We start from the raw sequence: 26311 nt of genomic DNA on the forward strand, positions 1-26311 counted from the left end.
CATAATAAATTCCAACAGGAAGCTAAGTAATTATCGATCTTCACGAAGGACAATGTAATTGATTGTAACAGGGGAGGACAGAAAATGCAGAATTTCCAATTGGATATTTTCTAATATATTTCACAGGAAAAGATGCTAATCAATGCCAATTTTGAAGTTGGCATATAAAAATGCTCGTGCCCGCTGCATATGCCGAATTCTGCAAAATATACTAATAAAGTTTTGGGTCGTGTAAAAAGAGTTGACAAATTAGAGAAAACTTGGCAAAAGAGTTCACAATATGGCTTCATGTATGCGATTAGATTGTATGTCACCATGTGAGTATGTCATGAAAATCTGCCAGGGATGTCCAAACTAAAAACTCCAAAATGCGAATGCCATCTATTCTCAAACTTTGTACCCCGTCTATAATTTTCAAGTTTCTGGACAATGTTAGAACGGACGCCTATTGGCTAAATCCAAACAATGTAATAACTTCATTTTCAGTTTTTTGCTAACGTTGGTTTTCTAATTTGTAATGATAGAACGGACGCCTATCTTGTGTAACCAAGTACAATCAATTATTAATGTCTAACGTTGGTTTTCTAATGGTTCACCCCGTTAGGTATATCCACGTGGGCCTCACAGGATTAAAATGCCATCACCATACTAATCTTTGCGGGAGTGAAAAGGAGGTCATGGGCTGTGGCACTTCATATTCAACACTAAAATTTGTAATGCTATGAAGTGGTTACAAATTCTCTGTTGCAAATTATATCCGTTTGCATACTTTTGTAACAGATTTCAGCCGTTACAATGCTTTTCCTTGATCGTAACATGAGACGAATCGTATTAGGCTTATTTTTCGCGTGTGCCATTCACAGACGAGGGTGGTCATACTTGGGTTTTTTCCACCCAGAATAGAAATAGATAGAGGATATTTCCTGCCCTCTTACTAATAATACTTCTCGACGTTTACCCTTCCGTGTTCTTCGCCTCTCCTCTTTTTTTATCCAGTAACATGATCAAATGTTCTTCTCAATAAATACATCCGCAGAGAAACTCATCAGAAACTATCCGGAAAGATAAGTCTGATCCACTTTAGTTGTAATATTTCTATTCCAACTATGGATCTTATGATTGATTTTCAAAAAAATAATAATTTAGAGTTCGGAAACTAAAATCATTAATTTCGTATAAAAATTGATTAGAGCATAGATCCGTAAATATTTCATCTCAATCTTGCTTCTGAGATCAAAATCTCGAATAATTTTAACAATTTTTTTTTAAGGTTTCTTGATTTCAAAATCCAAATTATATTCGGAAGTTAAGATCTCTCTCGCAATTAATTTTGAATTGGAGAGAGATAAATAAATAGGGGAATAAAAAGGATGTGATAAAAAAACAAAGTTAAAAACAAAAGTCCTATTAACTTGTATCCATGTATACACGCTAGAGAATAATGAACTACTAGTATAAATTAACATTAGTTTAAATTTGTTTCGGCATTAGTGCAAGAACAATAAACTACTGGTATAAATTAACATTAGTTTAAATTTGTTTCGGAACTGGTGCAATTAGTTTAGAATAAATCTACTATAATAAATAACTATGATTTTCCAGTACTACCCTTTAAGGTTATGGAAAATGATATAATTGGGGACGGGATTCTTTATTTGGTTAAACAAAGACTATTATAAGATCAGTCATCGATATTATCAGTTGATATACCCTCAGTTATATCATTTAACCCAACTGGCCAAATACAATCTTGATTGATATAAAATCAATAATCATACAAATCCCAAGATCTCAAACTAGTGTATGTGCAAGTATAGGAATAACAATGTTGGCTCGTACTAGTGTATATACTAATCTCATATTTCGATTTGATAAATAAGATGTGATACTTAAAAAGAGATACTTACAACAACAACATCAACACTATTTCTCATCTTTTAGTGAGAGCAACAAATCTTAAAACTCAACTCTTTAAAGCCGTCAGATCTACCTGATTTATATTCATAGAGCAACAAATCTTAAAGCTCAACTCAATAATTAGACCCGTCAAATCTGCCTGATTTAAAATTCATCCATTAGATCTAAAGAGATTAATTCCTTATGAACTATTCACCACAGTCATTGGAAATAATTTGTATTTATGTATCATCCTTTGATTGAAAAAGATTTCTCTTAAATATGCTGACTATTTAGGGGTTTATGTGAAATGATAGACAATTATAAGGACCTTAATTTAGAAGTTGTGCTATTACTATATCGCCTTTTTTTTTTTCCGCTGGTGTTTTCACTTTTCCGTCTAAAATCTGGCAACGTGCATCGCACGTACACTCTGCTTGTCAACATTAAGAACATCATCGAAGTTCCATTGGTGTTGGATACGAATCATTCGTTATAGGGTATCAATTTGAAGGGGATCTTGATGATTGGTTATGTTCTTTAAGTTCTAAAGTTCCAATATTTAAGATATGCATTAATACAAAAGTGTAATTTCTATTATAGAAGTACCTGATAAACCCTAAAAGCAATTTATTTTGGAGACCCAGGAAAGAAAAAATCTAAGTTCTGTTTCCTTATGCAAAGGAGAACGAAATAGAAAAAGAATAGGATCCCGAAAGTTAGTCATTGGTGGGAAGGAGAGGGACTAATTAAAACGAACTATTATTAATGTGGGGTAATTACGGAATTTTAGTAAGTATTAAATCAACAAATTTATTTTGTCGATATATTTGATATTCTGAAGGAAAAAAACGTTTAAACCCGATACTTCCTTAAGCTAGGGTGTTTGACAATGATATTATCAAAAAAATTAGGTTGCTTGAACCTGCTTATGACCCTGCAAAGAAAGTTACCATGATGTGGATAAGTACTAAGGACAGATCAGTTTTAGTGAAGTCTTCCTGTAGATTGGAAAGGAATATGGAATCTCAATATTTTGTCCAGGGTTAAAATTTTTCTTTGGAAAACTTTAAGCAGTTGCCTGCCTATTAGGGAGGTCTTAGGTAAATATACCCCTATTGATGTTCGTTGTCGCTTGGGTAACAACTCTGTTACTGAAACAGTTGATCATCTATTTACAAAATGTGTGTTTTCTGAAGCAATTTGGAGAGGGTTATCTTTCCCTCATAACTTCTATAATGCTCCTAATATATCCTACAAAGATTGGTGAATTTTGTGGTCAAAATACCGTTCTCACAGATTTTTTTTTTTGCTTATGTTCTATGGTACATTTGGAAATAAATGTGTAAAGTTGTTTTTGGTATTGTTAAGCCTAATCCTAATGATCTGATAGAGTTTATTAAGAGAGACATACCCAATATCTGCGTAAAAATTTCGGTAGTGCGGTAAAATTGAGTACTCCCTCTGTGTGTGATATATCTCACCCAAGTTGTGTCCATGAAAGTTGTGACAATTTGCAGGATGTTTCTTACATCTATTTCGATGCTTTTTTTTTCTAAGCAAATCAAACAAGTTTTCCTGTGGTATTGTGGAAGTGAATAACAAAAGTTTAATTGTTGACTTCACAGGAGGGACAAGATGGCTGAAGAGGAAGATTCAAGAGCCTATCGGGAAGCAACAAGATGAGGACAAAGCAGTTGAAATGAGAGACTAGTCTTCCTTAATGATAATCAGAATGTGATAAGCAGTTTAAAGAAGAACGTTTTTGCAGTAAACTGGATGTCAAAAGCTATTTTTCTCTAAGCTTTAGAGCTCAAGAAATTTCTTGCTAGTTCATATTTCGTTTATATACAGAGATCATGTAACAGTCTAGCGGATAATTTAGCTAAATTCCATAATAGACATGCGGATGTGCATGTTGATTCTAGATGTTGGGAGAAATCTAGAAGGAAGATTGGTTAGGTATTCTATGTAATCAAAACAATGTATTTTCTTTCAGCTACTTTTATAAAATTTCTGTTTATCAAAAACGAAAAATTATTCCTTAAGCTATATACGGGGATATAAATCACAAAATTGGTTAAAAAGACAAAAATCAACAATTTCTGGGTGAAAAGGACATTTAGATTTTGATACTGTTTAAATGGACAAAAATGTAAAAATAGCCAGGATGTAAACAGTTTCATCCTAACCATTTTTAAACACTTTTTCTTATTTTTTAATTTACATCAAGATGCATCCAGTTTCATCCTTGCTATTTTCAAAGTTTAAGTCAGGATGAATCCAGTTTCATCCTTGCTATTTTCTTGGTGTCCATTTCACCCATAATACTATTTACTCTTCCATTTGAACCATATTTTAAAAATATTTGGACAAATAACCCATTTTCTGGATATAAATCCACTACTCTCATACTTTACAAATCAATAAATTTATGATTAAATTTTCTTGTGTCTTTTTCATTGGTACATATTTTATAAATCCGTTACTCCCATACTTTTCGAATAGAAGTTGGAAATTTCCAAATTGACAATTTTTTAATATATTTCATAGAAATAGATAAATGTTAACGTATTCTATTTTCTAGTTGGGGTATGAAAATTTCCATGCCATCACATTAATGATAACTGTCAAGTTGATTAATATTCGTTGAGTTTTGGAAATATATTAATAATGTCTTGGTCGAGTGAAAAGAGTTTAGGAATCAAAGAAAAACATAGTCGCTCTATGTATGCGATATAAAACTCATGTCACTATCTGAGTACGTCGTTCAGATCAGCAAAAGATATTCCAAAATCAAAGTTACTTCAAAATGCAATTTTTCGGCAAATAAACTCATGTCACTATCTGCTATAAAATGAATTTTATAAAAGGTTACTATCCTTTTATAGCGAAATACACCACCAGTAGAACTTCGATAAATAAATTACTTCGCTAAAATAATAAAATTCTTTGGTCCCAATTAGGTTTGTACAGGCTAAATTTTAACTTAATAAATTAATAACTTCGCTAAAATAATAATTTTATCCGGTCCTAAGACTGTTAATTTACCGAAGTTTTACTGAACTTCTATGTTGGGTTATGACCCATGATAGGTACACTACTCGTGGGCTTCACAGGGTAAAAAAACCGGCAACCCTGCTATGCGTGTAAAAGGAGAGAGAATGCTAGGGCTGTGTCCTGTGGTAGGTATCGACTATCGAATTTCACCGTAGAAAACTCTTCCAAAATTGTGTTAGATAAAAATTAGGAAAGGTATAAGCGCAAAAAACGACATACCCAATTCCGGCTTGGTTGCTAAAATAATTGTCAGTTTCCACGAAGGACAATATAACCGATTACAGCATAGGAGGATGGAAATGCCCTGTTCCCAATTGACATTATTTTAATATATTTAAAACACAAAAAATGTTAATGTATATTTATTTATTTTTTGATCAGTAAAGAATATTATTGCCTAAGAAGGGAGAGGATATAGAAGGATCTGTACCACTCTCAATTGACAAACAGAAAAAGAAAATCAAAAGGACATACAAAAAAGTAGGAATGCATCTTTACTTGCAATCAGTCGAAATACATTTTCGTCCAACAAGTCATTACATCTCAGAAACTTGGAGTTTCAAGGTTTTCCAAAACCAGGCCCGAGTGAATAACAAATGTTTAAGCTTTCGTTGAGTGGGAACTTGATTGCTCTCCTTAATGTTAAAACCTCTAGCACCCCTTTCAAGCCAGATACTCCAAATAATTGCCACTGCTGATCTAGTACTGCTGCTTTGTAGGCATAGTGATGTTAAAAAGAAAAAGAGTAGTAAAAAAGTCATCTGGCATAGGAATTTCAAATTCAACTTTTGCTGGATATGGCACCGTATCGTACCAGCAAACTCACAGTGGAGAAATTAATGATTTATAGTTTCATCTTGTAAACAATGTAAATTCTATTTTTCAAGTTGGCACTTAAAGATTAATATGCCATAATACAAAATGCCACTAGTTGATGGGTTGTTATCCTCTCCAAACTGAAACCCCCTACTTGACCAATATCCGTTAAATTTTGGAAAAGACACCGCGGACTAAGAAAGGTTTACTAAAATATAATAGAAGTAGAACCAATCACAGTGTAGACGTGTTCGTGGTGGCAATAATGAGATAAGATTATTCATTTTTTGATTCAATTATAAAACCAACTACTTTGCAAAGAACTAATCAAGAGCAAATTTGCATCAAATTAATTAGAAAAACCATTATGGAGTGGAGCATAGTGAGAAAATATTTTGGATGTCTGTCCACTTTTTCTGCTGAGAACAACCAATCAGAAAAAACCAATATTGTTCTTCCATGTTCCTATTCTGCTGATTCTAAACTTCATATATATAATTTTGAAGAAATAAAGACTGCCACTAAAAATTTCAGCCATGATAGTTTTATCAGTGAAGACAAGTTTGGGAAAAATTATGCAGGGGCTGTTCATGGAACTGTAAGGGTCTTGTTTAAGGTCTTTAATCTAGGTGTCATTAATCAAGTATCCGAGCAGGAGTGGCTGGTAAGAATTAGATAAAATTCCCTTCAATTTTTGTTCTTCTTCTTTTTGCTTGATTAGTAATATGTACTTGTTGGTTCATTCATTTTGTTCTTTTTTATCATTAATCATTATCCTTGAAGCATCATTAGTATCATTATTGATCATAAGAAAAAAGAAAATCACACTGAAAGTTATAGTATGTAACCTTAGATTCTAGCTAGAAAATAACTAGATGGTGATGGAGGAAGATAACTAATTTCACCAGAAGTACATGACTTGGATAAGTTTTAACCCACCTCGGTCCTCGTGTTAATCTTTTACTGGTAAAATCACAAGAAGGTAGCAACAAAAAAAAGAATCACAAGAAGTAATTTTTAATCAAATTCAAGACGTTGGGTCAAATAAGTACAGAAATTAATGTTTAATCCATTTAAAGCCCCGTTAAGGAATTTTTTTTGTGCGATTTTTTTTTTTTTGTTTTGTTTTGTTTTTTTTTTTTTTTGATAATCAACCATTAGTATTTCATTTCATTAAGTAACGTGTACATGATGGTTTTCAAGAAAAAATAGTATCTCATAAAAATAAAACAAAAACAATAAAAGATGCAAAACGTAAATAAATCGCGAAGAGAAAGAGCGATCCACAACGGTAACACACAAATCTTGTATGAAGAGATTGGAGAAGGAATGGTACTCGAAATCACGGTTCGACCATTTTAATTGATTTTCTTCTTGGAAAAGAGATACTCCTATTAGAGAGGAGTGATTTGCCCAAAAACTCATGTTTAGCGAGAAGCCCAGAAACTCTAGATCTATTATTCTATTGAAGAACTTGATTCTGCCTCCGTCAAATCGTCCGATGTACTTGTATCTAAAAACCGAATCACGAACAAATCTATAAAAAGAAACACTATAAAAGTGTAGATAAAATCGCCCTAATAGCGAAGAAGATAATCGCTCTAATAGCAAAGAAAATAATCGTCCTAATAGCGAAGAAAATTATTCAAAACGTTAAATAAAACTAAAAAACAAGAAATCTTTGCTCAGATCTAGTCCCTAAGAGCGTCCACAGTGGTACGATCATAACCAAAGATCAAAGACCAAAACAAACGATCAAATTTGAGTTTTGTCTGGTGTGTGACGTTACGGGTGAAAGACTAAATTTGATCGAGCGTACATTATATATTCACATGGTGTGGGGCGTGGGATATACGTCCGCCTGATTGAGGAGATTCTTAAAAAAAAAAAGAAAAAAAAAAGAAAGAAGTGGGGCGGAGGTATAAAGCCCGCCCCACAAAAAAATTTTTGGAAAACAAAGAATGGGGCGGGGGTATAATGCCCGCCCCATACAAAATTAAAAATAAAATAAAAAATGGGGCGTAGACTTTACGTACGCCCCATGTGAAGCGTAGACTTTACGTACGTCTGGTGTGGTGCGGGGACTTTACGTATGCCTGGTGTGGGACGTAGATTATATAACCGCGTGGTGGTGGGGCGTGAACTATACGACCGCTCGACTATATCTGGGTTTGGTCTTGATCGCCGACCAAATTTGGTCTGGGTTTTACTCTTTGATCAAATTTTGATCGATGGTCCGTCCCACTACGCCAGCCCACTCGACTAGAAATTTGCTCTTAGTCGTCCACTGCAGTTGCTCTAAAGAACTAAATCTGAGTAAAGAAGGAGGAAGATGATAAGTTTTCTTCAAGGCTTTTGAGAAGGGAGAGAGAAGAGAGAGAAAGGATCACGACCATTTTTTGTTGTTGTTGTTGTGACAATCTTTGGACAGCGAAAAATTGTGTTTCACACATCGGCCACATGAACGCACGTGAATCGTAGGGGCAGACATAAACGGATATTCCCGTTTCTAAAATATTCAGCAACGAGTTTTCTTGGAGACCAGTGGGAACGCATATAAGCGTTTCTAATGTTTGACGGCCAGGTTTTGGATGCACACACCAAACTTATCCTGCGGCCGAATTTCGGAGACAGCCCATCCTTGGGTATGATGGATCCAAAGTTAAAATTGCAGCCTCTAAATAGTATAGATGATTTAATGATGATTTAATAACACCAGTGATGAGGAAAAGGTAGCCATAGAAAAATATTTCTTGAAAAGAATTCTTTTGTCATTTTAACAAAAAATGATAATAACTTTTGTCTAAAAATGGAGAGAGTGTATCTGATTTACAGTTAAGTGTCTTAATCTTATGAACAAAAATAAAAAGTAAAAGGAACTCGAAATACATGATATAATACCCTTTTAGTTTCTTAACAAATTTCGAGTTATTTGAAGTTTATACAAATCTTTTAAAACATAAATTTGATATTGTTGTTCACTGAATAGATTTATTTGAAAACTTCCCAACAAGAGAAAATTTAAAAAATTCCAAGACACACTAGTTAGATATGTTTTTTTCTAGTTTGTTTGCCGATTTTACCGCTGAAAGTCATACGTAGTTTAGTTTGAAAGACTGCATAACCTGTTATGCATACTTTCGAACGAGTTCGAAACCCGTTATGCATACTTTTGAAACACATATTCTGTTATGCATGATTTCCACTCACTTTTACTTTTCATGGGTTTTATGAACTATCACCTCCCATTTATTCGTTAAAAACTTAAATTTGATATCTTTTTTTGTGCTTTAATTAGCCTAATTTCTTCTCCTATAGAAATTATGGCATCTTACAAAAAAAAAAGATTAAACCTTTGACAACTTAATTGATTTAACCTTATAATTTTTGAAAAGAACTAACAAGAATTCCCAACCAATCTGAGTCGACCCAACATTAATCTAATTTCTTATTCTCTAAAAAGATTATGCTAGTGTAACATATTTGGACCTGATAACAAAAAAAATAATATTTTTGTGCCTTAATTAGTCTAATTTCTCCTATAAAAATTATGTCATCTTATCATTGATTTAGCCAATCAGCAATTTCAAAAGTAATGATTCAAGTAGTTGATTAAAACCGTTGACATTTGATTGATTTAACCTTTTAATTTTTAAAAAGAACAAACAAGAATTTCCAACCAATTTGAGCCGACCCAACGTTAATCTAATTTCTTACTCTCTAAAAGAATTATATTAGTGTCACATATTTGGACCTGACAACAAGAAAAATAAATTTTTTCTGCCTTAATTTGCGTAATTTCCCCTATAAAAATTATGTCATCTTATCATTGATTTTGTCCAACAGCAAGTAGAAAATTAATGATTCTAGAAGTTGATTAAACCGTTCATAACTTGATTGGAAAAGAACTAACAAGAATTTCCAACCAATTTGACTCAACCCAACATTAATCTAATTTCTTAGTCTATAGAAAGAGGTTTTCAGAGAAAATGTTGTTTTAGTGAATATACCGGTATACAAGTTAACAAGACCCTTTTAAGATTAAACTAACTCGTTGGGAAACAGTGATTCCTTCAATTATCATGGTTCTTGCTGTTAGAAGAAAAAAATATCACAAAATTGGTTAAAAAGACCAAAATCAACAATTCCTGGGTGAAATGGACAGTTACATTTTGATACTGTTTAAATGGACAGAAATGTAAAAATAGGCAGGATGTAACCAGTTTCATCGTGCCCATTTTCAAATATTTTTTCTTATTTTTAATTTACACAGGATGTATCCAATTTTATCCTTGCTATTTTTTAAATTTAAGCTAGGATGAAACCAATTTCATCCTTACTATTTCTTTTTTGGCCATTTCACCCAAACTATTTTTTACTCGTCCATTTGAACCGTGATTTAAAAATATTTGGATAAATAACCCATTTTCCGAAAAAAAATTCGAAAGAAAAAATGGCCAGAGGCACTACAACAACATAAAAAACAGACCCAGAGCATCACCCTCCGTTAGAAGAAATTATTACCAGTCAGCATTGAAAAGATTTAGAAAACGAATTATGAAAAACAAATTGCAATTATCCAATTATGGAGAAGATTATAATGTAGCCTCTACATTTGCTAGCGTATGCGAGTTTGTTCGTTAGTTTCAATGTTTTCAACGAAATCGTATTCAAGTAGGTTTAATTTTAACCAGATATTCTTCCCAATCTGACAGGAAGATGTTACGTACTTTGGGCATTTGCGACACCGTCATTTAGTGACATTGATAGGATATTGCTGCAAGGACAAGCACCGGATACTAGTATATGATGATGCCGATCTTATGTGCCCCTTAGGACCTAATCTGTATCATGGTACGTTAATTGACTCTTCGCTTACCAATTTTTTTATTTATTTTTGTTTTTTTTATATAACAAGTGCTTTCTCTCGGTGCAGATTCTGTACCTCTTGCATGGACCAATAAGTTGAAAATTGCTCGAGGAGTAGCAAAAGGTCTGGCTGGCCTCCTCGGAACCGACAAGCCCTCAATTTCCATCGATTGCATTAATACCTCAAATATCTTAATAGACATGGTAAGTTTTTTTTTTTATCATCAAATTATAAGTATTTCATTCCACAAGAAACGTTTACACGATGGTTTTATAGAGAAACAAGTACATCATAACATGAAGCAAATACAAAGAAAAATACAAAACGTAAATAAATTGCGAAGAGAAAGAGCGATCTACCACGATAGCATCCAAATCTTGTACTCTGAGATTGGAGAAGAAATGATATTCGAAATTATAAATCGACCATTTTGATAGGTTTTCGTCTTGGAAAAGAGATGCTCCTATGATAGAGGAGTGATATGCCCAAAAATTCTTCATGTGCAGCGACTAACCCGAACCCTAGCTTTATTTTTCTGATAAAGAAAAAATTGATCTTCGCTCGTGCCAAATCGCCGATTTACTTTTACCAAGAAAACCAAACACGAACAAATTCGTAGGAAAAAACACTATAAAAGTATTGATAAAATCGTCCAAATAGCGAAGATAAAAATCGCTCTAATAGCGAAGATAAAAATGGCTCTAATAGCGAAGACATTATTGGAAACAACAAAAATAACTAGAAACAAGAAATCTTTGCTCAGATCTAGCCCCTAAAGGACTAGATCTGAGCAAAGGAAGAAGAAAAAGTTGATGGATTTTTCTCTAATTTTTGAGAAGAGAGAGAGGATTTTTTTTTTTTTGAGACATGGTAAGTTAATAAGCTCAAAACAGCCATTTCTCATTTCAAAAAATAGAAGAGAGACAAAAAAAAAAACAAAAACTCTCCATATGCATATACCAACTAGTTGTCATGCTTCAAAAAAAAATAAAAAATTAATTCTCTGTTACATGACAGAAATGCAAGTCCAAGATCATGCATTTCAAACACTCAATGGATGGTCGAGGGGGAACCCTCAAAACTGATACGGAAGGTAATCCTCTCTTAAACGGTAAATTTTCTCACTAAGGTGCAAAGCCTGTGGACACCAGTCCAAGCTAAAACTAGTCTAACTTGCGTTATTTACACTTACTATCAGGTGAAAACTTGGTTACGGATGTCTTGTTCCGATATGGTGTAATTCTTTTGGAAATACTAACCGGGTTACCATCAAAAATCAGTGATCAAAACAGATCAAACAGTAGAGAAAACCTCATCGAATGGCACGGGCGGAAACTAAAAAGCCCACAAGATATCATCGATGTAATGGACAAAAAACTTGAAAGCCAGTACTCAAAAGCATCTGCAAGATTAGCAGCTTCATTGGCATACAATTGCTTGGGCCAGGACCGGAGAGAAAGACATACAATGGACAGCGTATTAGAGGATATGAAACTACTAAAAGAATATGATTCAGTTTTATCAGGGGACAATTATACGCACAGTGGGCACCATGGGGGGATAAAAACCCAAAAAATAAGAAGAAAATAAAATTAAAATGTTGAACGGAGGGGATATGTTTGAAATATACCATGTACTACTCTCCACCTCCTCTATACAGTATAATAGGGAATGAATTCCAATTTCTTTTATTTTGTTTCCATTGGAAAACTGGTTGGTGTGATTTTTTTTATTTTCTTCTCTGTACGTTGGTTTCATGAGGTTAACGATATGACCCAAGAATTTGTTTGATTGTAATAATGTATAGTTTTCTATGTCCAGACCAAAGAATTCATTTGTTGCACGGATTTTGTTCGTATTGCTATTTTCCGTCTTCTTCATATTACTAGCCTTGAGGAAATCCTTAACAATCCATAGTTTGTTCATAGTGGAAAGACAATTAAATTCAAAGAAGAAGAAAATGCCGAAAATCAACAAGATGTAAATATAACAATCTGGATGAGAAATGTATTTTTATATTTTATTTTTCGTAAAAATTAATATTTATTTTTTATTTTCTTTTCCATTTATGTATTAATTTGAAAAAAATAGCTTTAATATGGTTGATACTTGACCTCCAAATTAAAATTGAATTTTCATACAATTCCATATAAGGTAGGTTAATTTTACCTTCGAGGTTTGTAATTTTTAACTCAATCATACGTTATCACAAAACTAAGAAAAGCCTTATTTCAACTAATAGGAAGCAGGAGCTTCATCACTGTTAAACGTGGGATCTTTTCTTGCCTAGACCTTTAAATCTTGTAGAAATTGACGTTTAGTTTGCAAATTTGTTGGGCTTTGGACGCTCTAGTCCAACCGTTTCCGGCCTGCTACCGGTTATTCCTAATTTAAAAAATTAGGAACGGGTTAATCCTTTATCAAACGATTTAGTCCAAAACAGACATTTTCGATGACAAAATTATCCATCAGCTTTTCGTGAATTAGTTTAGGTTGATTTCTTCAATCCTCAGTCTATAAACGTCTTCATTTCTCTACTTCTCATTTCCGATAAACTTGTATCTCTGCCTCTTCCGATCTGTTGAAGGAGACGATGAAGTTTCTTAGCAGAGCTACCAGTAACCATTGGAGGTATTCAAAACTCACAATCATTTTGAGATTTTAAAAAGTTTCTGATTTTTTTTCTTCAGATTTTGAAAACTCAAAGCTCTGATTTTATCCCAAATTTTACTTTCTGACTCGCAGCCAGTATTTCGATCTTTAATCTTGGGATGATTCTCATCATTTTGAGTTGAAAATCATGAAAAGATTTCGTTGCAGAAACTTTTCAGGGCTATTAATTGAATTTCGGTTTGTCCTTTTTTCCTTAGTTTCAATATAAAATTAATTTTTGATCCGTAATCAGCACAACTTAGTTCTATTACCCATGTAATCTTTTCGAAAATGATTTAGATTGGATTTTGTATCTAATATTAACCATCAATCTAGCGACACTGTCAACTACTTACTGAGTCTAAATTTTGAACACATATTATATAGATGAGTTTCTAACAATTCTCCGCCATAAGGCTAAGAAATGAACAAGACCATTACAATCGTAAAAACCGTAATTGTTACTGTTAATGGAAGCGTCGGAATGGAGCATAAGTGTATTAATGGTAGTAACTATGGCATTTTTCTTCTATAAGAGTACTAATTTGATGTTATTTTGGTTAAAGAAAGAAAATGAGATGTACTACTGAATTCAAATTAATTTATTAGGTGTTGTGTTCCGTTGTTAATAGTCATCTTCGCTCTCCCAATTAAGCTGAAATGTAATAGGCAACCCGTCATTGGTTTTTTGTTATTGTTTTGCTTGTTTTTGTTCCCTTTTAAATGAAAATTTTGCTCAATCGTTACAACATAATTGGATCCCTATACAAACTGCAACAACATTAAAGGGTTACAAAACCTCTATTTTGTTCCCTAGTGTAAATGTTCGGTGTCTGTAATTAATTTTTCAGTTCTTGTTCATTGCTAGTAATCTAAGAAGACCACTCCACCAATCATCTAGAGGAAGAGATGATAACAATCAGGGAGTAGGAGGAGGAGATAGAGTTTCTAATAATAATCATAACACTCATAGAGAGGTAAATGCTTTTTTTCTCATTTTCTTTATAATTTTTGATAAATTTTCATTTTGGGATGTCCTTTATTGTGCCGTATTTATGTTTGTTTATTAATTTAAGAACTTTTTTCTTTGATTTTGTTATGTTGTTTTTAGCGGGTTAGTTATGGATACCTCATTAAAGCTTTGTAAGGTTTTATTTTGTGCCCCATTTTGATAATTTATTCTTTCGGCAGAATGTGTTCTTGTTATTAAAGTATTTATAGTTTTAAGGAATTAATTTTACGTTATGTAATTCAAATTGGGAACTAATGCCATTGATTAGATTTGTTGTTATGCAATTAGTACTTTTTCTTTGCCATAAAATGTTCCTCTATGTAACCTCTATAATGGGTTCGAAGGGCTTTGCATTTCGAATTAACATTTAGTATTTGTGGCTCTCGCCATACATTATGTAAGAACTACAAAATGCATAAATGCAGTCTTGCGGCTATCTTTTCGTATACAGTTGACAGACCATTTGGTTTTATATTTTCAAACTACATATGAAGATGATACCTTATAGTTTCCAAATTGGAACGTAGACATCTAAATAATTTTGTAGAGACCCTCAGATATAGGATGTCATAAAATAAGTTTGATTGTTAATGTGTACATAATTGTACACATTTTAATTGTTAATGTGTACATAGTTGTACACATGCTTCTCACTATACAAGAACGTTCTATTTTAGATTTATTTGTAATTCTCTGTCTGCATCTGTAATGTGATATGTGATGTTAACCCAGAGGGATGCTGGTGTTGATGACGATGGTGAGGTTATTGAAATCTCTAAATGCGAATGTATAATATAGCTTGCAAACGGTAATAATATTTTGTGAAGGATACTTTCGCTAAATGTTGGTGTTAATGCTGCGCCAGATTACGCTCTTGCACCTGCGCCAATTGAATCATTTACATACAAAAAGAAACTATACGAGTTTTCTGCACTGATAATGAGAGGTATGTCTTATAATTCTAATACGCTGGTCTAGAACATGGCTCAAAGGGATGAATCTTTGAGTTGCATTAAATATTGGTGTTTCCAATCTTTAATGGTGTAAACTTTTTTCTTCTTATTTGGTTTTTGATTCTACCACGTCTTTTTGCTCCTTTGAATGTCTTTTTCTTGGTACAATCTTGAACATAGCTCTAGACTTTATTTTATGGCCCCGTTATTGCTGCAAAATGTTCCTTATGACCTGATCATAGTTCATGAAACTGGTGGTAACAGGAGAAAACTCACCATCATTACTCAAGTGAAAAAACAATAAGTAAGTCAAGGAATCGAACAATGGTGAGTACTAGTAGTATGTATAGTTGTACTTATGTGGACAACATGTGTACATACATATACACGTTGATTGTTAATATGTACATACTTGTACACCATTATATTTATACATCATTGTGCTATCTTTTTGTTTAGTTGTTTTTTGTTTACATTTTAGTTATTTTTTGTTTAGTGAACTGAGCTTGCAGCCCAAGATGATGCAACACGGTGCAAGGTATTTTTTCTAGTTATATACTTTGGTTCCCTTAATGATTCCTACCTTAATATTGGTCCTAACTCATAACATGATTGTGTGCTTTTGTCTTTCTTAGTTGAATTTGATAAGTACAATCTTCATTTAATGAAATAACATATTGATTCTTTATGTGTACATAATTATACACATGTAGATAGCTAATGTGTATATAGTTGTACACTTGTTGATTGTTAGTATGAATGATTGGTGTTGTGCATGTTTTACAAGGGTGTACATATTGGTGCACCCGTGTAAATCTTATGAAAAAGTACGTTTCCCTTGTTTTACAACGGTGTACATATTGGTGCACCTGTGGGAAGTAACTCCCATGAAAAAATAGGTTTGTGTGCGGTTGTGAATGATTAGCTCTGTAATTGTACCTCATATTGGTGCTCTGTAATTTTACATATTGTTGCTTCATGTTTTGAAGCGGTGCACGTATTCTGTAATTTCCATGTAAAAGTAGGTTTGTGAGTGGTTATGAATGATCGTTTTTCTGCATGTTTTGCAGGGGTGTACACATTGATGTACCTGTATGATTCCCCATGAAAAAGTGTGCCTGAGTGTGAATATGAATGATCGATTTTATGCATGTTTTGCAGGGTTGTACACATTGGTGCACCAGTGTATTTTCAAAGAAAAAGTAGGTTTGTTTATGGCTATGAAGGATCAGTTTTAGGAATGTTTCACAAGGATGAAAATATTGATGCACCAATATACTTCTCATGAAAAAGCAGGTCTGGGTGTGAGTATGATTGATCTTTTGTGCATGTTAGTAATCTCCTTTTTGGTAAAGTGCAATGAATCACTGTACTGGGATGTTTCGAAGCCATATTAAGTTTGTGTAGTAATGCCCACATGGATTGTGTCACTCACCATAAACTGAGTAACTTTTTATTTTGATCGTTTTCTTGTTTGTTTTCTTATGCGAATGTTGGTGAAAGGATAATCATTTTCTTTTCAAGCTGCGATTTCTTATGTTCATTGGTTTTCCCTCGATGCAGGTTATCTGCTAAACTTACCTCTGCAAATCCGGATGTTAGCCAACTGGATCTTGGCATGGTTTGTATTTTTCTCAGTCTGTGCGGATTAGGATGCAGTTTGGTTATCATGGATTCTGGAGTTTTTGGGTCTTTGCAGCGGTGTGCATAACTGTACACAGCAATGTAAATTAAAAAATTTATCGATTTTGTGTGGCAACTGGAAAATGCTTTCCAAATATGTAAAGTTTATCGATTTTGGACGAGCGGTTCAAAAGATAAATTGTTTTTAATTATTTTTTATATTATTTAAAAATTGATGACATCATCATGAGTCAGCGTGGACTAAATTGCAAATATTTGGACTAAATAATAATAATGAGGGTTATTAATGTACTTTCCATATTTTTGGACTAATCTGTACCTAATTGACTCAGAGTGGACTAAACTGTACCTTTGGATTGATTTTTGGACTAAACCGTATTCTTTCCTCTTGCCTACACGGCCACACCTGCTGCTGCTCCTGCCTGAGTCACCTGTAAAGAGTTTTACATGTTATATCTTAAAGTGTACACAAAAAGGGGTGTGTTAAGAATAATCCCATGTTATTACGCTACCTGAGCATTCTGCTGTATTATACTACACATAGACGATTGCTCGTATATTCCAGGACAAACCTAACTTTATTTGTCACACCACAAATCTTCCTCGGAAGAAATCATCATTATCCATCACAAAATCATAGGATTGCAGGTCGATAGAAACTTCGGGTACATAAAATATTTGAACTCAAGAAAATTGCATTATTAATTTATTATATAGTAATAGAATAGAACCCAATATCGTAGTAATAGCGCAGAACACATTAGTGAGGTGTCCATCTCTATATCCGAATTTACTATGTCTCTCTTGTAGCACCTTTAATACATTATGCAGTGTCAATGCATATAGTAATAGAATAGAACCCAATATCAGGTGCGGTTTAGTGAGATGTTTATGTCTGTAAACGAAATTTCACGCCGGTGATGTTGTATCACATTCAAAGGTAAAGATAAAAATAAATAGCATAATTACATGAAAACTTGTTACACACATGACAAAAAGTTCCATATGCTAAAAGCCTATTCAACTTTACTGATTGCTAGACATTGTAACCACTAACTACATAGATTCGTCTTGGTTCATGTGATTTCATGGGTGTACAACTTAGGATAAGCAAGACCCCCACCTGCTATATAGATTGATCACTTTGTACGGATGCCACGGCTTTCAGTATTATTTGGATAAGAAGAAATGTGCGAGTTTATCTGACAACTTTGTTATTTGGTGGCTTCCCTGTTGGAGTTGTAATTTTTTCGCCTCCCTTCTTAATGTAATGTTTATTTACCTAGCCAAAAAAAAAAAAAAACACCATCTTGGTCCATGGACTTCTTGAATCCATGAACACCTCGGTGGATTTCGTTTCCAGTTGAACCCGTTGAATAATACTGCTCAGACTCAACTGAGGATATATTGCGCAATGCATGACCTGAAACACCCCGGTTTTCCAGAGGTCAATGATATTTTGCGAAAATGTTGAGCCGTTGTCATCATCTTCGTAAACCTCCTAACAAAATTCCAGTGTCCTTCATATGATACTCACAATTCTTTCTTGAGGTCTGACATTAATTTATCTTTACCCCAAGAAAGGGCATCAGATTACACTATAAAGGCTCGTGATGGTAGATATTAAAACATTCAGGGTATCCGCCAGAACAACATGTTCCATTGCAATCGCAATCGCACGACCAACTCTTCCAACTAGGTTTAGGGTTGCCGAAGGATGAGCAACACCATTTCCACTGTTAAACAACTCCAAACAGTAACGAAAAAAATAATGTGGTGATCGCTGAAACCAGAAGTTTTCCAGGAACATGAACGTTGTAACTTGTACACCCTACACCCTATTCTTTTGAAGATGTCAACAGACTGTTTAAGAAATAAGGAAAATATATTGAACGTTGGAATATATTTATGACATGAGTAACTCAATTATATTGCAGAAAGGAAAATATTTGGTCGTGTTGTATCCCTACAACAATTAGACAAACAGAAGGATAGAATTGGTGATAAACACCTCCTAAATCAAGAGATTCAGGCCAAATCTGAGTTCATAGGGAACACAGCCATGAACAACCAGTTCTGTTTGATAAAATGATAATCGATTGGGTTCCAATACAGACTGACTCAGACCTTATAAGGCCAAGTTGCCAACTAATCCAACGGCCATGAAAAAGCCACGTGGTTGTCATCTAACCCTCTCTTAAACTGATAACGGCACTCACTGCTAAGTTATATAGTACTACCCAAAACTATTACTAAGGATTGACATACAGCGTGATAAGGGCACCTTCTCTCCAAACAGGGATACAACATTTATATAGTACTACCCAAAACTATTACTAAGGATTGACATACAGCGTGATAAGGGCACCCTTTCTCCACGCAGAGATATAACATTCCACTGTCCTTGAAAACATCCTTGTCCTCAAGGATGTAGAATTAATCACCGGGTGGTATTGTATCTGGGCAGGTAGGTGTACAACATGGCAGACGACAGTAATAGTTTCCCTTGTATAGCTGTCAGTGCGAATCGAGCTTGAGGCTGTAGTACTTATCAGCTCAGCTGATGTCGAGAACTTATTACAGTCTAGGTATTTGTGAAGCCTCGATATACCGTACTTCTCACAATCTCCGTTGATTATTGTGGCAGCAGAAAGAAGAGAAAAAACCAATGTTGCAGAATGAGTGAGATACCATGTGTGACCCACAACTCGCGTACCACAGTCCTCAATAAGAAGTGCTGCTTTCTTGACCTGTACAGCTCTAACTGCCTCATCAGCAAGTTGTGTAAGCTTGAATGACCCCCACTCTTCATGGCCCAATTGCTCTATAACCTGAGTATTAAGCTCCATCAGCAAGTCATCAACTCCCTTTCCATTCACTATAATTGTCGTCCACTTACAAAACTTCATGATCCAAGTATAAGCAACACTGATCACCATGGAATTCACCTCAATGGCAGCTTGTATTACTCCTTGAGAATTACCAATGGTCGTTGCTGGATTGCATATCCGAGATGGTATACCCAGATCAGGCCAATTAGTGCTTGTCTTAAGGTTAAATGCATTTAACTTTGGACCCTCTACCTCGCGTTCATACTGAAGATGAATCTTGACAAGCATGTACTGTATGACCACTTTCTGAACCATTGATTCAGTAGAAGTAATAGAAAGCCCTGCTGATACTGTAGCTCTAGTGAAAGATAGAGCTAAGTGGAGCAACCCTGTGTCATCCACGGAATCAGTGGTTTTCTTAGGGTCTTGCCATTTGCGAGAATTCTTTAGTTTGATTCCACTACACTTCTGATGTGTCAAAGTGAGACCAATATGAATGTTAACAAACAAATTAGGGGCCATGGCAGTCTTGCGGAACACTTTGCGATCAGGTACAGTTGCAACAGCTAAGTGCCAACTTGGTAATCTCATGAGAATAGCTTCAAGTTGATGATGGATCTTAGCCGTGCAGAACACAGTGCTCTTAGAATTCCAGTTTTCGCCCATACTCAAAACTGAGAAATGTACTTCCGTATTAATAATTCTCCCACTCCATAGCCCAGTTGAAAACAACTTGAATTTCCATCTCAAGTACTCCACGCAGACTAACACATTTACAATATGAAGTACCACTAGCAAGATCTGAGTGCTCAATCTTCTCACAAAATGCAATAATTCAGTACTCATCAAGATTTTACTATAAGGGACCTTCATAGCAGTAGGTAAACTAAGTGGAGGCTGCGAAAGAATATCATCTGCACTCATTATTGCACTCCAGAAACAAAAGCTGAATTACTCTACTTCATTTCTAACACGATTTCCTTTCCTTGCATATATAATGGTCAGCTAACTCTGTTCATCCATTGTAGTTAAAAGAATTATGGAGAATTTGAAAGTACGATTGAGCCAGCCTTACATGCAATAAAGGAGGTCAATAAGTCTTGAATCTGACCCATCTTAGACTTCAGGTTGCGTAAGATGAATTTGACAACACCCCAGCTGAAACCATGGTACTGTCATTCTTCCTTCCGCTTCTCATAATGTTTTCCTGTAATACTTGGCATACTTATCAGTGAAAAAACCTCAAATTTGTTTAACATCTTTACATCCAAAAGCTTCAAGAAAGAACATTATTGACACCAGTGACACCTCGAAGTTTTTTATAAAACTAAAACAAAATCAAAAAGAGTGACAGGGTACAACCAGAAAGACCAATTTCCCTCTTACATGCGAAAATCATGCAAGGCGGGTTACTGAATTATTTTGAGATGGTCTTTTTCATCCTATCATTGAGCAAATCTTGAGATCCCTGCTTGATTTAGATGTGTTCCCCACATCACATCCGTTAACTAAGCCACCAAGGTTCCTCAAAACACGAAAAAGAAGTATCTCATCCTTTGGTTGGACAGATCTATTAGCTGCAGTTTACCGTTGTAAGGTATATAAATATCTAAAGCAACCAATTTAATATCATCAAAATAAAGTGATGCAGGGGATCCATCAAAATAGAAACCCCCACTTAGTAACGGTTTCTCCTCAAATACAAACTTTTTAATCGCTCAAAAGTTAGATCCGTGTTTAAAGTACTAATAAAATGCCATAATTTAGCTGTCAAGAGGCTTAGGAGCACACGTAACGATATTACCTCGATAGACATGGCCTGTCTAATCAGCTGACTAGAGCAATGACTCACACACTTCTTGAAGAGAGTAGCAATGAACTGCAGACATGTACAACCTGAATTGCAATTAAGGCATAATATATCAGTTCTTGTATAAATTTGTACATGGAATGCCTATTTCTGCCGAACCTAATTTCGGTGTATTTGTGCAAAACCCATCTTTCAAAAATCACATGAATAGTTGCTCTTTTATTCTAGGCATCGACGAACTATACATAGTTGCTCTCCACTACTACCATTTCACATGGGCATGTCATGACTCATCACAATTAAGTTCAATTATGTAGGATTAATTACAGATCATAATTAAACTCATCTCTACAGCTGTGATTAGACTTGTTCTGCACATGATCACATTTAATTAGTTACTAATTCCGATCCTCAATTAATAATAGTTGGTTCCCATAGATCTAATGTCACTACTATAATTTCACAAACAAATCTGAGATTATATACTTTCTACCAGCTTTTCTTATTTTCTCTGTTTAACTGAGTTTACTCATCCACCAGTTTCATTAGCCTTCCTTTTATAATTATCGTTCTTCATTCTTATTTATCATGGCAATCCAAGATTTCTTTGTAAGCGGTATAACTGGATTACTGAAAAATTTAAGTTATGTTGTTTCCCAACAAATTAGTGAGTCTTGGGGTGTCAAAGATGATCTGGAAAAACTTAAAGGTACTTTGGAGATGATAGCGGCTGTAACAATGGATGCTGAGAACAAGCAAGGAGAATCTGAGGTTGTGAGTCTTTGGCTACAAAGGCTCAAGGATGTAGTGTATGATGCTGATGATGTTCTGGACGAGTTTTCGTATGAAGCCATGCGTCAAATTGAATTGTGTGGCAACGAAAATAAGGTATCATCCAACTCAGTTGCCTTTAATTTCAAGTTGGGTCAGAAAATAAAAATTATAAACAAGAGGCTAGATGATATTTCTATGGAGATCCAAAAGTATCAATTAATTCCTATTCCTGATGGTTACATTTATGAGCATAACACTGTCCAACAAAACCGTCTGATTTCAACCTTCTCAAATGAATCAAGTTTTCTAGAAAGAGAAATTGACAAGTCAGCCATTATAAATTTGTTAACTACAATCCAGGAATCATCCTTCATGAAACTTTCTGTCGTCTCCATCGTGGGTATGGCTGGAATAGGAAAAACTACACTTGCTCAAATGGTCTACAATGATAACGCAATAATTCGTTTCTTTAATGAACAATTTTGGGTCAATCTGTCTGATGATTTTGATTTCAAAAAGATCCTAATAAGCATAATTGAGTCGGTTACCAATAAGAAGTGTGGTGATATATCAAATGAAACGGTCTTAGTTAACAAACTTAAAGAAGTGTTGAGCAACAAAAATTATTTAGTAGTACTTGATAATGTGTGGAATGAGGATGCAGAGGAATGTGATAAACTTAAGGGTTCACTTATTGTGGGTGCTCAAGGGAGTACGGTCTTAGTCACTACACGTAGCAAAGTAGTCTCTTCAATTGTCCAAGATAATACCCTACCATACATCCTAAAAGAGTTACCAGATTGTGTTTGTTGGTCTATCATCAAATCTAAAGCATATTACCCAGGTGGAGCATTAGAGACTCAAAACATGACATGTATAGGAGAGGAAATTGCAAGAAAATGTGGTGGTTTGCCCCTAGCGGCGAATGTTCTTGGGGGTCTTATGCGCTTGCATAAAACTGAAAATGATTGGTTGTCACTAAGAGACCACAGTAGTTTGAGCGCAACAGATGCATCAATCAAAATCATATCAATATTAAAATTGAGTTATGATAAATTACCTTCACATTTGAAACTTTGTTTTTCCTATTGTTCTATATTTCCAAAGGATTGGAAGTTTGATAGGGAAATAATGATTCGACTGTGGATGGCTGAAGGGTTCCTTAATCCATTTCATGAAGGAAACCAGTTATCACTAGAAGATGTTGGTAATTACAGTTTCCATAGTTTGTTGGCCAGTTCGTTCTTTCAAGATGTAACATTAGATGAGTTAGGAGATATCGAATCATGTAAGATGCATGTCTTAGTGCATGATCTTGCCAAGAGTGTCAACGGTGTTCATGGTATCAAGATTGTGAATTCTGCTGCCGGAATGGAATCCATTTCTAAATATCGGCGTTTACAGTTAGATTTAGACGAGAATACATCAAAAACATTTTCAGAATTCTTGAAAAATGCAGAAAGTTTGAAGTCCTTTTTTTCTCTTAAAAATGATCATTTGGGAGAACATTTACTTTATGGCAAGAATCTGCGGGTAGTTTGTTTGCTTCATCAGCATACTCTAGATATTCAGTCTTGGGTTTTTAAGAATAAGCATTTGAGGTACCTTGACCTGTCTTATTGTAGTTTTGATGAAAGACATGATGTATCCGTTAATCAACTTTACAATATGCAGACATTAGTGCTTCAGGGATGCAAAAATGTTAAGATGATTCTCGTAGGCATTGGGTCTCTGAAGTTATTAAGGCACCTAAATCTCTCATATTCGGATATCGAAAAGCTACCTGATTCTGTCGTTCAGCTTACTAATTTGCAAACATTAGATCTATATTTTTGTGAAAAACTAGTGGAATTACCTGCAAATATTGGGGCTATGAAAAATATAAGACGGTTGAAACTTGAAGACTGTGAAGCTTTAGCAACTTTACCTGGAGAACTCGGAACACTGACACGATTACGGTGTCTGGATATTTCCGGTACTAATATCAAAGTATTGCTTGAGGCATGCATTAGAAACCTTTTCAATTTGGAGTTGATCAATTTTGGGAACTGTGAGCTTCCCAAAGAAATAAAAAATTTGCCAAAATTGAGAATTTTTAAACATTGGAGAGATGACAAAGATGATGAAATGCCTAGAGGTATGGAAACTCTAACTTCCCTTGAAGTGTTAGACACCTTTATGGTTAGAAAACAAGGAACCATCTCTAATCCTGATGATAGTGGAATTAAAGAATTGGCCAACTTAAACTCTCTTCAAGTGTTAGACATTCGCAATATGGAATTTGTGAGAGGTGGTATTGACGCAGAGAGAGCAAAGCTAAAAGATAAGATAAACCTCTGTGATTTGTTTTTAAGGTGGAGCTCCTTTTCCCGTTCTAATGGCGGTAGGCTGACGTTTGATCACACTTTGGATGGTCTCCAACCTCATCATAACTTGAAAAACATGAGAATATATCATTTTCCTGGTTTAAACCTTCCGAAATGGATGGGTTCATCCATCTGCCTTCCGAATTTAGTGGAAATAAGGCTTGAGTATTGCAGTAGTTGTGAGAAGCTACCAGCGTTAGGTATACTCCCATGTCTTAGGGTTCTCTCTATTTGGAGTATGTGGTCAGTGCGGTGCTTGGGCAAAGAGTTTTATTACCAGCAACAAGAAGGAGAAAGAATCAGCAACGGCAACTATTATGGCAGTGGCCCTGGTACGGAAAATGAAATAACTTTTTTCCCTTCGTTAATTCATTTGAGTATTTACGGTATGGAAAATCTAACAGAATGGGTTGTTCCTGTTCGGGTTTATGATTCATTTCCTTACGTCAGGTATATATCATTTCCTTCCCTTGAGAAGCTAGAAATTGGTGCCTGCCCGAACCTGAGAAGCACGCCACAATCATTTCCTTCCCTTGTGGAACTAGAAATCGAGAGGTGCCCCAAGCTAAGAAGTCCACCAACCTCATTCCCTTTTATTAGGGAATTGAATCTACAAGACACCGACCGCATGGCAATAGCCTCTATCTTAGATGATTCCAGTTACTTTAGCTCCCTCACATCCATATACATATCAGAATGTCCAAATCTAAGATACATCCCAATGCGCATACTCCAATGCTGTACTCCGAATTTTCAGGAACTATCTATTTGGGGTTGCTCAAAGTTTCGAGGTTTTCTTCATGATTGTGATCTGAAGTACTTCAGTTATTATGAAGATGATGAACGTGATTACACTTATTTTTCGTCTGGTATTGGACTTATCCCCAATTCTATCCACTCATTAGAATTTGGTTGCTGTCCTGTTTTGACTATCCTTCCGGATTTACAGTATTTTACTTCTCTCCGGAAATTAAGGATACATAAGTGCGACAAACTGAAGGAGTCACTGCGATACGATCTCAAGAAAGCTCTTCCTTTTGTTCAAGAATTTGAAGTTGACTTTCTTCAAAGAGAAGAAGAGAACGTACAAGGTTCTAGTATTTGATGCTCGATTAATAACCTTACAACTTGTTGGTTGATCTTCTCAATATGAGCTTCATTTCGAATGGACACACAAAGATGTTTGATGGCGGGCGACAGAGAGGTAACTTGTTCAAACTTAGATCAACTCTTTTTTATATGTTTAATCAAGTCTTTGTCTTCCATGTTTGGTTGTGATTACTATCGGATCATGTGTGTTTTTAATTCTCATTCAATCTTGTTTGTGCAGGCCCGTCAATTATTAGTGATGATGAGTCAATGGCAACCCAGTACTTTTTTGACTAAAGAGGCTGCAAAATGTAGAACCAGGAAGTTTTTGAGAGTTACCAAGAAGAACTTCATCACCTGTTGGATCAATTCAGACTTCAGAGCAGTTGAAGATAATCAGAAGTCACATGTCATCAGTCCTTCTCTTGATGACATCTTAGGGTCCAGTAATAGTCGATATTCTAATGTCTTCTGTGGTTAATTTGTATCAGACTTCTTTCTTGCCTCTGCAAATGATTGGTCGTGGTTGTGGTGTCAA

At 34.8% G+C, this 26311-nt stretch overlaps 2 protein-coding genes across 2 annotated transcripts; both read left to right on the plus strand.

Moving 5' to 3' along the window:
* The first annotated feature begins 6099 nt into the window (after positions 1-6099).
* On the plus strand, positions 6100-12489 carry LOC113294462 (serine/threonine-protein kinase RIPK-like). Its single transcript, XM_026542851.1, has 5 exons — positions 6100-6436; positions 10488-10626; positions 10709-10845; positions 11660-11735; positions 11841-12489. The coding sequence occupies exons 1-5, from the start codon at positions 6140-6142 to the stop codon at positions 12230-12232; spliced, it is 1041 nt and encodes a 346-aa protein (XP_026398636.1). The 5' UTR covers positions 6100-6139; the 3' UTR covers positions 12233-12489.
* Positions 12490-22132: 9643 nt separating this feature from the next.
* Positions 22133-25789, plus strand: LOC113293893 (putative disease resistance protein RGA1). The gene has a single exon (XM_026542339.1). The coding sequence runs from the start codon at positions 22133-22135 to the stop codon at positions 25787-25789; it is 3657 nt and encodes a 1218-aa protein (XP_026398124.1).
* Positions 25790-26311: the final 522 nt, after the last annotated feature.

Source organism: Papaver somniferum, chromosome 7, assembly GCF_003573695.1.
Source record: "Papaver somniferum cultivar HN1 chromosome 7, ASM357369v1, whole genome shotgun sequence".
Taxonomy (NCBI): domain Eukaryota; kingdom Viridiplantae; phylum Streptophyta; class Magnoliopsida; order Ranunculales; family Papaveraceae; genus Papaver; species Papaver somniferum.